General features: G+C 43.1%; 1 protein-coding gene across 5 annotated transcripts in view; it reads left to right on the forward strand.

Moving 5' to 3' along the window:
- TOM1 (target of myb1 membrane trafficking protein) overlaps positions 1–13,018 on the forward strand; it is a 31,187-nt gene that overhangs the window by 2,680 nt on the left and 15,489 nt on the right. For all 5 annotated transcript variants that reach the window (XM_083462183.1, XM_083462180.1, XM_083462182.1 and 2 more), the window contains exons 2-6: positions 5,923–6,007; positions 8,703–8,781; positions 9,235–9,384; positions 10,207–10,341; positions 11,995–12,138. In XM_083462183.1, the coding sequence (XP_083318309.1) occupies positions 5,923–6,007; positions 8,703–8,781; positions 9,235–9,384; positions 10,207–10,341; positions 11,995–12,138 (593 nt within the window). The remainder of the gene's footprint in view (positions 1–5,922; positions 6,008–8,702; positions 8,782–9,234; positions 9,385–10,206; positions 10,342–11,994; positions 12,139–13,018) is intronic.

The following is a 13,018-nucleotide window of genomic DNA, read 5'->3' on the forward strand; positions in this document are numbered from 1 at the left end:
CACTGAACCATTTCACAGAGAATAGCTAGGGTTAAAGTCCGATTTTAAAATCCATGTTTTACAACTGCAAAATTTGCAGCCAGTGCTGTGTGTTAACAATATAATGTTGCCCTTGATGTTCTACCCTGTCTTTAGAATAAATTCTTAATCTGATAGTTGCACTGAGAATTTTCACTGATGCATCCTTCCTGGCCCTTATTTTGAGAACAGCTAGTAAATGCTTCAGTTATAGAGCATACCAGAGCCCCCTGAAATCTGAAATAACCTGACCAGCCTGTAAAACATAACACTTAAATGTTGTGTGACAAAATTGCCAGTCGCCACACCCTGGAGGCAAACTGACACCCTCCTGAACTGACTTTGAAGTAAGCCAGAGACGCTTGCACAAGCTGAAGCTTGGAGTGCTCCATTTGCTAACCTACAATTTGGCATGTTTGTTGTCAGTGAGATTTGTGCTCCTGTGTCTGTTGTCTGATACACCCTTCTCTGCGGAAGCCATGTTGCCCTGGGTTAGTTTTCAGAAGGTGTGGATGGTTCTAATTACAGCTCTTGAAGCAGAGCCCAGCATCCAGATCCTTCATGTGACCAATGAATAGCCTTTGTGTTTATGTAAATCTTCATCAAAGCAGTAAAATCCAGGATTCCCCCCCCCCTTTTTTTAAAAAAAATATCACTAACTCAAAATCCATCCCATGGATTTATTACAAATAAGAAGCTGGAACTGATTAAAATTCCAGCTGTATGAAGCGTCCGTCTAAAAAGGTGCTCTTTAAAATGCTCAGTTAGAGTGACAGAAGAGGTTTGTTGCACTGTCAGCATCCCTGTGGCCCACTTCTTTTATAGATAGTGTTTGAGTGGGTGTGTAGCTCATTCTCTGTTTTTAAGGTCATTCCAGAGGTCCCCTGCGGTAATTCTCCCTCCTTTCTTTTTTCATCTGATAATCCCACATTCACTCAGATGAAGGATGGGAGCAATGAGATGATACAATTTGAGGTGAACGTTGAAGGGTTTTGCATATAGGTATTTCAGGAGACTCCCTATCAAGTAGTTTAAAAAGCCTCTGAGTTAGATTGTCAGGTGTCAGAATTGGACCACCCACACTCACCCACAACCACTTCCACTTGAATGCCTGTGGTCTGTCAGAGAGATTGTTAATTGCTGGAAATGGCAATGACAGTTTCCATAAAACAGATGATAAGCTGAATTAGTAAGTAATAAGAGCATGTTCTGTTTGGGTCTGGAAGAGAAGTGTGTTTGATAATGATTTTAATTTGTTTTCCTTCATATTCGGTTACTGAAAAATAATTTAACGTAATAATATACTTTATATTTTGTTGGGTTAATTTACTTGTCAACTATTTTATGCTATTTTAAATTAATTTAAAGGGGTTTGTGGGGTGGTAGGTCTACATCTACAAGATGCCACCCTTTCTCTTATGCTAGGTAGGAGAAGAGGGACACGGGTAGCACTGTGGTCTAAACCACAGAGCCTAGGGCTTGCCAATCAGAAGGTTGGTGATTCGAATCCCCACAATGGGACAAGTTCCCGTTGTTCAGACCCTGCTCTTGCCAACCTAGCAGTTTGAAAGCACATCAAGTGTAAGTAGATAAATAGGTGGGAAGGTAAACGACGTTTCTGTGCGCTGCTCTGGTTCGCCAGAAGCGGCTTAGTCATGCTGGCCACATGACCCAGAAGCTGTCTGTGGACAAATGCTGGCTCCGTTGGCCAGTAAAGTGAGATGAGTGCCACAACCCCAGAGTTGTCCGTGACTGGACTTAATGGTCAGGGGTCCCTTTACCTTTACCTAGGTAGGAGAAGAACAGCCCCTTTCTCCCAAAAATCTCATGGAGGCCTTCCTATACCCAAGCTGGCAGCTGAGCCCTGTCCCTAGTTTGCATGTCCTAACACCTTCAGTGGCAAAGTCTCTATCCTGGCATCCATATACTTCTGGTCTAGGTACGTAGGTGTAGGTCCTAGGAATATATCTTCACAGACAGATGTCTGTTCTATCACATTTACTTCCTTTCAGAACTTAATAATCATAATAAAAATTATAAATATTACAGGACACTTTGAAAAATTGGATTCAGTGTGCTTCCCAGTTGTTACCACAGCAACGCTCCCAACAATCCTATAAGCTATGCTAGTATTATATCAGTGTTGCAGGTATGCGGCTGAGTCTAAAATATGAGTCTATGGTCCCTAGTGAGAATATGGTTAAGCTCTTGGGCTGCAATAAACCTAGCAGTAAACCCCACTAAACTGAATGCTAGCCACCCGCTGTAAAACTTTGCCTGTGTGTGTTCTGTGCTGACCAGCAAACACATCATGGAAAGTTGTGTAGAGTTTAACATGTGGACATTTACTTTCATTAAAATCAATGAAATACTGCAATATATCTGTATCTATCTATATCTATCTGTCCGACAATCGGTGTGCATAGCGAAAATGTGCAGCCTTAGTTCTGAAAGCAGTTTGGATTTTCTGTGTTTATTTTTTATTTAGGATATGCAGCATGTGCCCAGCCTTCCTTATATATTGTTGCTCCCAATATATAATCTCACTCCTGTCTCACCATGTACTGGCTGGTGTTGGTCTCTGCTCTGATTTCTGTGTGTACTTTACATGCGTCAAAATACAAGGAATTGTTTCAACTTCCAAAGCTGTTGCTGTTGGCCATAATAAAACTGGGTTCTAAATTGGTGGATTAATAGTCATCTAGTTGTTTGGCTGAATTCTGCTCCTTGGGACTTTTCTTCTTATTAGTAAGCCTCTTTCCTGGGCAGCTAGAGGAGTATGTGCAGTTTGTTTGCATTCCTTTCTGGAAAGTAAATATTTTGGGACCTTGAATAGATCTCTTCACATTGGGGTAGAGGTTAGCAAAGTGAACCGAGGCAGAGGGAAATGTAATATTAAAGTATCCCCCTTTTCAGCAGCTCAATCAGTGAGTCTTTTTACACAGAAACGTATTCAAAAGTGGTATCCCCCACTTTAATAACCTAATGAAATTTGAGTATGGTATACTCTGAAAATAGAATTAAAATTATCTCACGTGAGTTTTGGGTTTTGTTTTGTTTTGTTTTAAAAAGGTACTAAAATTGCTAGCTTCTGATACAGATAATTTCAGTGTATCATCAAGATCTGATGACTTTAGCAGCTATATATTTTACCTATCATTTACAGTCGTACCTTGGAAGGAATCCATTCTGGAAGTGTGTTTGACTTCGAAAACGTTTGTAAACCAAAGCACGGCTTCTGATTGGCTGCAGGAAGCTCCTGCAACCAATCAGAAGCCCCGTCGGACGTTCGGCTTCCAAGAATAGTTCACAAACCGGAACAGTCACTCGGTCCGGGTTTGCAGTATTCGGGAGCCAAAACGTTTGAGAACTAAGCTGTTCGAAAACCAAGGTACAATTGTACCACCCTTCAAGGACTATTGTTGCCAAGCCTTTTCTGTGCAGATTACTTCCAGCCCTCCTTATCTCATTGGCATCCTTGACTTCTCCTTAGACAGCAGTGATAGGTCTGCGTCTCCATCCCTTTCATCAGAGCTTCAGAAATTCTCCTAGGAAAGCTTTGTCTGATATTTGCAACACAGTCAAGTGTTGGAAGTTCTGCTTACCTTATACCTGTCAAAGGCAGAGGAGCACTTCCATGTACAATTGATGGCCATCCTAAACTGTACTTCTAAGTGCAATGCTTAGTTGTCCCACTACTCCACTGACCACTGGTACATGCTACTGTGAACAATAGAGAGAGTTGTTCTCTGTTTCCCTCTTTCCTTCAGCCTATTATTTTGCAGACTTTCATGTGCCACTGCTGCTAGGCTGGTATCCATTTTCTCTTTGTACACTGTCCAGGCTTCTGCCTAGACTTACTGGGCCCACTTGCCACAAGGGGTTAAGGCTGAGCTGATTACAGGGTGGAGACGCTGGTAATAACAACTTGCTGTTCAACATTCTGCTGTGAGTAACACCGCCTGAAAGAGACACCATCAGACGAAGACTGGGTTTGCCCTCATTGCATTCTGTTACCCATCCCACTCATTTGGATGCTAAGAAGTTAAACAGCTTCTCCATTTTTGTACGACCAGAGTTAACCCATGGCATTTTGGTGTGCCTCTTCCCCATCCCACCCCCCAGTAAAAATATAATGAAAATACTATGTAACAATTTGACTTGTAATGAGTATCCCAGAATTTGCTGTCTAAGGCAAGCAGCTATCCTCTCATGAGAAGGCTCCCATAGGACATGATCCATGTGGAAATAAGAAGCTTGATTTCCCCTCCTCCTTATACATTCACACGTATTTACTCCTGATTTGGCTTGATTTATGGGGCCTCTTTGGGAGTCCTTAAGAATGTGAAAGAGCCTACAGTGAGGGGGGAACGTATTTGATCCCCTGCTAAGTTGGCCCTTTTGCCCTCTGAGGAAGTAATGGCCAGTCCATAATTTTAATGGTAGGTTTATTGTAGCTGTGAGAGACAGAATAACAACAGAAAAACCCCCAGAAACCCAGAAGACAAAAGTCACTGTAGATATTTCTGGAAGTTTACAAACAGGCTGCTGTGTTTCCCCCGTGTTGTTTGCCCTACTCTCTGGCCTTGCAGCATGGGGATTCTGCTCCGAGCTGCTGGCCATGTTAGCTGTCTGTTGCTTCACTTCAGCTCCCCATTGCAATTTTCCTTGCAACACAAGAGAAGAACAAGGAAGTCACTGTCTTCCCTCCTGTGTCTTTGATGCTGTACTGCAAGGAGAATCCTTGCACTGCCAGAGGGCGAGTGGCCAGAAGCCAGCGGCATGAAGAGAAAGCTGGAATAGGGCTCAGGTGTTGGCTGGTTACAGTCAGAAGCTGTCGCTAGGTGGAGACCTGGGAACAGCAATGGCTCAGGAGGCAGTTGTTTATAGGCTACTGTACCAGCATCTGGCGACGAGGGATGGGGACCTGTTGCCTGTACCAGAAGGTGTTGTGATGCAAAGGTTTAGCAGCTGCTGGGTTTGCCACCATTCAGGTACAAGGCAGCTGAGTGGCTCGCGGTGGCCAGCACAGGCTACTGATGTCATGGTGACCTCACAGACTGCCAGTGCTTCTGACCATATAGAGGCTATTTCTAGGTCTGCTGTGGGAAAATATTATTGGGCAGGGGTGTATATTTGGAATCTTGCCTCTTCCTTTCTTCCATTCTCAGTTCTGCTGCAGCTGCCATTCATAAAGCCTGAGACTTTTAATTTCATTACAATGAGCTGGGGAAAAAATGTTTTAAAAGATAATTTGTTAAAAACCCTTTTTCTTTTTGGTATAATAGATGTAAGTTTATTTAAAGACCAAAAATCTCTTGTTATGTATGCAACAGCAGCACAAATGGCATGTGCTCAGAAGTGGAAAGGTGATACAATACCGACAAAGGAAGAATGGCAGACAAAATTAATATAGAGAAATAGAGAAATGGCAAGATTAACGAACAGAATAAGAGATCAGGATGAGAAAGTATTTAAAGATGAATGTTTTATAGATTGTTTTCACAATTATTGTAAACATATTAAAAAGTTAGCAGTGATAGAGTACATTCAGCAGTAAGAATTACTGGGATATAAAAGGATGAAAAAGAAGATATTGGGGAAAAATAGAATATGTAGTGAAGAAGAAAATAATAAAATGAACTATGGAAGGGGGAAGGGAAGTAAAAAAATATGTGTTTTACATTTGTATTATTGTTATTGTTTAAATTGTAAAAATGAAAGTGATAAAAATTAAAAAAGAGAGGCTCTTAATCTCAGGGTTGTGGGTTCGAGCCTCACACTGCGCAAAGGTTTCCTGCATTGCAGAGGGTTGGACTAGATTACCCTCATGGTCCCTTCCAACTCTGATTCTATACTTCAAAAGCAGATCTAGGGATGTTGTCTGTTTTCTTCCTCCTCCAGAGAAAGCTACTGATGGCTCCCTACAGAACGAAAATTGGGCCCTCAACATGGAGATCTGTGACATCATTAATGAGACAGAAGAAGGGTAAGGAAGCCAGTGCTGCTTACAAGACAAGTGGCCTTATCCACATGCTTGCACGTGCTCACTGGCGGACTTGCGTCAGTCTACTACGCTAATGTGTATGAGTGGAAAAAGTGTTCAGGAAAAAATCTCTTGAGTAGGGGTTGGCAATGTAAGTCATTAGTCTTAAAAGCCCAAGTCCCTTGACACCTTCAGAAGAGAATGCTGCCAGAGCAACATTCTGCTTGAAGCTGCCTTTTGTACCACCAGCTGCCAGATATGCCATTAGCCCTTTCCCGTAATTTTTTCCACATAGTATTAAACTCTGTCTTGCATTCTTTCACTGGCATTTCCTTTTTTTGTTCTTTTCCTTTTCACACAAGGACAGCTTACTGCTCAATGGGTTCCTTCTTTATTGTCCTCCTTTCCCTTCTTCATTTTTTTTTCTCTCTCTCTCTTTCTCTGTTTCTGCCTTCTTTTCCCTCGCTGGGAGTCTAATACTCTCCAGGCTGGTGACTACGGAGACAGGAAAAATCTCAGCTGGCCCATTCAGTGCTTTGACATTATGCAGTTCCAACTGAGGTTCTCTCAGGTATAGGGATAGTACAGTAATAGCAGAGAGGTGCAAAGAAGTGTGAAGTTTCCAATCCATCCAAATCCTTAATTTCCCCCTGCCAATCTTTTCTTCTTCTTCTCTCATACATATACCCTGAGCAACCCAGCTTTGAGGCATCCAGAAATCTGAGGAATGCCAAACCCATCCATGCTGAACACTATAAATAACTCTCAGTGGGCTTGCTGGCGACCTCAGGAAGGGCAAGAACAACATGCAATAGGAGTGGTGCCTCTCTGGAATGCAGCTCAGCGCTTACGTGGCTGCAGATATCTCCCCACACAGAAAATAAAGGAAGCCTTCTTGTTCTTTTCATTATTGCAACGTGGTATGGCTTCAGGCTGCATTGTCCTGTTTCTGTCAGCTGTATCTCCTCGCGCCTGCCTTGCAGCCCCTGTGTCTATTCCAACCCTAGGCCTTTGTCCCACCGTGAGCTCTGCATGACTGCATCGCACACACACACAATTTTGTTTTTCATACAACACCATCATGGCTCATTGGGTCTGTTCTAGTAGGTTCCATATTTTACTTGGACATTGGGGGGAAATGGATTTGCATCCTAGCTTAGCTGTGTGCTACTCAGGAGCTCCCCATCTGAATTTGTTGTGAGAGTAAAAGATGAGCATCTGATGGTGTGGTCTAATCCGTGGGCAGTTGTTTGCCTTTATTTATTTGTTTTCAGGAGATGCAAGGCTCATTGGTGTAATTTTTGTTATCGGGGTAAACATTGTGAAGCCCTTTTAATATGCAAAGTGTCATTGGTGATGTGAATAATAATAATAATAATAATAATAATAATAATAATAATAATAATAATTTGTTATTTATACCCCGCCCATCTGGCTGGGTTTCCCCAGCCACTCTGGGCAGCTCCCAACAGAATATTAAAAACAGAATAAAACATCAAACATTAAAAACTTCCCTAAACAGAGCTGCCTTCAGATGTCTTCTAAAAGTCAGATAGTTGTTTATTTCCTTGGCATCTGATGGGAGGGTGTTCCACAGGGCGGGCACCACTACCAAGAAGGCTCTCTGTCTGGTGAAAGCTAGTAATCCTATTCATGTGAAGGCTAGTAATCCTATTTATGGCTAACTCCAGGTTTGAGGGGACCCTCAGCAAGCTGCCATCTGCTGGTCTACCCTTTCCCCACATCTGTGAGTCCTCTGGCATCGCTACCAGGCAACAGCACAGCAATTGGGCTTCAATTACCACTCGGTAGCCCCCAACCATCATTAACTGCCCTCAAAATCCACTGCCTCCTAGCATGGTTACATTTGTCTTCTGCTTCTCATTCTCTATACTACAATGAATCTCGTTCCACCTTCTCACCCCACCCCTGCCAAAAAAAACACCCCACAGCACAGTAATGCAAAGATAATTAGCTTCTTGCCTTGTGTTGAAAAGTATGTTAGGTGTTGCTAAAGTTTTGGGTTTCATCCAGAAAGCTTGTAAAGTGTCAAGAAAGCAAGACATGCCGAAATAAATAACGGTGGTTTGGTTTGTATGTCTTGCTTCTGAATTCTTCATCTTCCGTAACATGGCAACAGATAGCATGTTCACTATTACTCCTGTAAAGCTACTGGTGGAATGGATCTCAAGCTTGCAGAATGAATGTGCTCTTTGAAACAGGATATTCTTCAGTAGGTGGGCTGTTTATGTTCTTCTCTGATTTTGCCCAACAGCTGTCCCTTACTGGCATGCTATATATGACTCTTTCATTTCATTCCAAAGGAGACAACAATATAGGACTTTACCTGGACATGTTTCATAAATAACACTTTTCCTTGCACATCTTTTTGTTACTAATTTTTTTATTAAATTGATGTACGTATCTGTAGCTTGCTCTTTGCATTCTTTGCAATTCTTGTTCCTGTTTATATCTGCATTTCTGCCTCTGATTCAAGCAAACACACTTTGGGGATAAGATACTGATATTGTAGGAATGGCTAGCTTGGCAGACTCGATTGGCTGGTTGAATTGAGTTCTTAACAGTAGCGACTGAGGAACAAAACTGATGAAACCTTATGGCCTGCCAAATTCCAGCTGCATATTTTGTCTCTGTTCCAATGCTAGTTCTTTTGTAATCTTGTTTTTTCTGTTCTTAGCCCCAAAGATGCTTTCCGAGCCATAAAGAAAAGGATTGTAGGGAATAAGAACTTCCATGAGGTGATGCTGGCTTTGACAGTGAGTATGATACCCTTTTTTCAATAACCACAAGAACCCGTCAATTTCTTCCCACCCCCCAACCCAACAGTATTCTGCATTTGCTTCTTGTCATCTATTGCAGGGGGAGTTATAGGGCAGAGTGCCATTATAATCATTTGATTCTGTTTACTTCAGTAGCTAAATCAATGACAGAGATAGTCTGAAGGTATATCCAAAAAAAGGTATAACCTTTGAGCGGGGATGTTAAATCTTTGATTAAGTAGTGGAAAAGCACCAAAAGACTACAAAAATATGTTGTGCGTGTTTGATTTAGTCAAAAGCAAGTGGAAATACCCTGGGTACCAAAACATATCCTTATGCCAGCCTGCCATTTGGAACTGGAATTTCCAGTTGGGATTGATATTTCCAGTTGGGATTGCATGGGAAGGAGGACCGAAAACCCCTTTACTGACATCTTATTTGGTTCTACAGGTCCTTGAAACATGTGTCAAAAACTGTGGCCACCGCTTCCACACGCTGGTCGCTAGCCAGGATTTTGTAGAAGGTGTGCTGGTGCGAACTATTCTTCCCAAAAACAATCCTCCGGCCATTGTACACGACAAGGTGCTGACCCTCATACAGGTGAGTGCATGAGATGAGTTGCACAAGTGTGCACAGTTGCCTTCTTCCGCAGGCGAATAACTCCCAGCAAATTAAACAGAAGGGAGCAAAGGAAGTCAGTTCAAATGTAAGTATGGCAAGGTGCTACTTTGTGCATTAATCTCTCTAGCACTGTGTCTGCCCTTCAGGGGCTGCCTACCATGCTCATGCTGCACGCAAACAGTGTCACAGAATTAAAATGTGACCTCCACAATATATATAGTTATTTTGAGTCTGAACCTGGGCTGAGGCACACACCCAGGTTTTTTTCAGGTCTGAGTGTATTCCATTCCTTAAAAAGTAAAAAAGTTACACTCTTTACAGTCCAAATCCTCAGTCAAGAAAAGCTGAATTCGGCAACACACACACATATATAGATATATTCAATTTGCATAATATAATATCTCATTTGCATAATGTGTTCTGCAGCATATGCTGTTTTGCATAATGTATCCCGGTGTCGGAAGAAGGAAGGTAGGAGGAGGAAGAAAGCAGACAGGGCACTGAAACCTGCTTTCAGCTACCAAACATATTATTCAGCCACGGCTGAGGTTTCAGCTGACATAGTTGACACATTTTTTAATACATATATTTGACGCCATAAGGCCTAGAAGCTAAATAAATAAATAAAGCAGAGATTTTCAGGAAACTTGAATCCAGCTCCCGATACCACATTATGCAATTTTTCTGTGCTCTTACAGATACTTAGCAATAACACACTCTGCTCTTCTCCCCCATGAGAATTTAAGAAAGGGAAGACAGATTATGAGACTGTGAGGCGGTACCTGTTTTCTGTCTCTGCAGTCCTGGGCAGATGCCTTCCGTAGTACACCAGACCTGACAGGAGTTGTGGCTGTTTATGAGGACCTGAGGAGGAAAGGCTTGGAGTTTCCCATGACTGATCTGGATATGCTCTCACCCATCCATACACCACAAAGGGTAAAGTTAACACTTTTCTTTCGCCATGAGGGTCTTTTTAAGCCCGTAGCTCCTGGAAGAGTATAATTCAGCCTTGCAAATAACCCCACAAAAAGTTACTAGCCTGCAAGCATATTTACTAGTTTGCTAGGGACTGGCAGAAGAGAGGCAGAGAGCTCCATTCCTCTTGCACCAGCCTGCTGCAGTTCTGTTCTAGAGACAGAGGAGGGGGATTCCCTCTCACCTTTGGCAGCCCACTTAGTTTTCATGCTTGGGGGGAGAGATGCAGTGACCTACTGCTCCCCCTTCTCCGCCATCCAGTTCACAAGCCTGCATGGAATCCCAGGCACTCTCCTGCATGCTGTTTCTTCTTGTCTATGGCGACGAGGGAAGGGCTTAAACAGAAAGCTGGTGTAATGTGAAGAGTGAAGAACCAGAGGGAAAGGCATTTGCAAAGGGGGAACAAACTGAGAGCCCAGATTCTGTGTTCAAGATGTGTAGAAATTACGAATATTTCCAGCATTTTCAGCAATAATGGATGCACTGCTGTTGCTTTCAGATATAATGCTGATAGGTTTCTTTGCTATTTTATAAGATAAAGCAACATTTGGATTATTGGAAACATTTGGATTTGTCTGAAGTGGTTTCCTACTTCACAATGGTGAAGAAAAGCTGGCCTGAAAGGTTTGACCCTAGTATATTTCCAGCCATTTCTCCATTAGCACAAGACCTAATTCAGTCTCTTCAGTTTTAAAAAGCAACCAGTACATTGAAGCTTACTAGAGTCCTCACTGCACATATGGAGACAAAAACCTCGTTTCCGCCAGCTCATTGGGACCTGTGGCTGGGGTGCGTCTCAGTGAGGGCAGTCTGTTTTGGAATCCATAAAGGACCCCTGACCATTAGGTCCAGTCGTGACCAACTCTGGGGTTTCGGCACTCATCTCTCTTTATTGGCCGAGGGAGCCGGCGTACAGCTTCTGGGTCATGTGGCCAGCATGACTAAGCCACTTCTGGCAAACCAGAGCAGTGCACAGAAATGCCGTTTACCTTCCCACCTATTTTCTACTTGCACTATGACGTGCTTTCGAACTGCTAGGTTGGGAGGAGCAGGGACCGAGCAACGGGAGCTCACCCCGTCGTGGGGATTCGAACCGCCGACCTTATGATCGGCAAGTCCTAGGCTCTGTGGTTTAACCCACAGCGCCACCCGCGTCCCTGACTCCATAGAGGAGGATTAATGGTCAGCCCTGAGAATGTAAGGAGGTTTGCAGGCTTCATGTCCAGCTCGTTACTGGAGAGCCAGTGTGGCGTAATGGTTAGAGTGTTGGACTAGGACCTGGGAGAGCAGGGTTCAAATCTCCACTCAGCCCTGAAGCTCACTGGGTGACCTTGGGCCAGTCACCATCTTTTGGCCTAACCCACCTCACAGGGTTGTTGTATGAATGAAATGGGGAGGAGAACCATGTACACTACCTTGAGCTCCTTGGAAGATGAAGGTGGTATATAAATGTAATTAATAAACAAATTACTCAGGGGAACACCAAAGAGAGCAGAAAACACTGTAGAACATTGCTGGGTGAATTAATAGAGATGGGGGGAAAATAAATATCCTTTGCTTTTTTTCAGCTGTTACTGAACCACTTTCTCTTTTATTTTATGGATTCCTCTCTAGACCGTATATACCTCGGGCTCCCCTACTGGGAATTCACCAGCAGCAGACTCCCCTCAAGCAATAGAGTCTATTTTGCATCCTGTGTCTCTCCCTGTCTCTCCAGGGGCCGCCACAGATGCCCCCATCACACCGACACCAGAGCAGGTAAGTTCAACTTCAGCGTCGTAGAGATGGGAAGGCCTGAGGGGGGCAGGAAAATTGGGGGGGGGCTGTTTTTTTCCCAAAGCCATTTTTTTTCAGGAAAATTGAAAACAAAACAAAACACAGTTTGATATAGTTTGAATATTCCACACACTATTCCAATTTTTCTGGGGTTTTTTAGGCCTTTCCATCTCTACAGTGTAGTGATATTATTGCAATACATCCAGCTTGGGGGGTTCTCGCCCCCCCCATATTCCACAATTTGATTCCTCATATGGAGAAGTGACTGTTTCATTAAAATGAACCCCAGTTCTTCCATGGTTGCAAGTTCCACAGTTACAACAGTAATGAAAATGTGCCTGAAGGAGCAGTGTCAGAGGTCTCATTTGTTTAGCAAGGGTATGGCCAGGTCCTAATACACACACACACACACACACACACACACACACGTATGTATAAACAGATATACATCACAGGCAGCAGGGTGGGGGAAAGCCTGTCTCTGGAGAGATCAGATCGTACTGGGCTAGGTCAATCAATAGTCTGATAATACAGTGGTGCCCCGCAAGACGAATGCCTCGCAAGACGAAAAACTCGCTAGACGAAAGGGTTTTGCGGTTTTTGAGCTGTTTCGCAAGACGAATTTCCCTATGGGCTTTCTTCGCAAGACGAAAACGTCTTGTGTTTTTTGCAAGTTTGTTTCCTTTTTCTTAACACCGTTAATACAGTTGCGACTTGACTTCGAGGAGCAACTCATAGAACGCGGTGTGGTAGCCTTTTTTGAGGTTTTTGGTGATTTTTGAAGCTTTTCCAAAACTTTTCCGACACCGTGCTTCGGAAGACGAAAAATTCACTAGACGAAAAAACTCGCGGAACGAATTAA

This window comes from Podarcis liolepis (assembly GCF_965112155.1).
Source record: "Podarcis liolepis genome assembly, chromosome: 10".
NCBI lineage: Eukaryota > Metazoa > Chordata > Lepidosauria > Squamata > Lacertidae > Podarcis > Podarcis liolepis.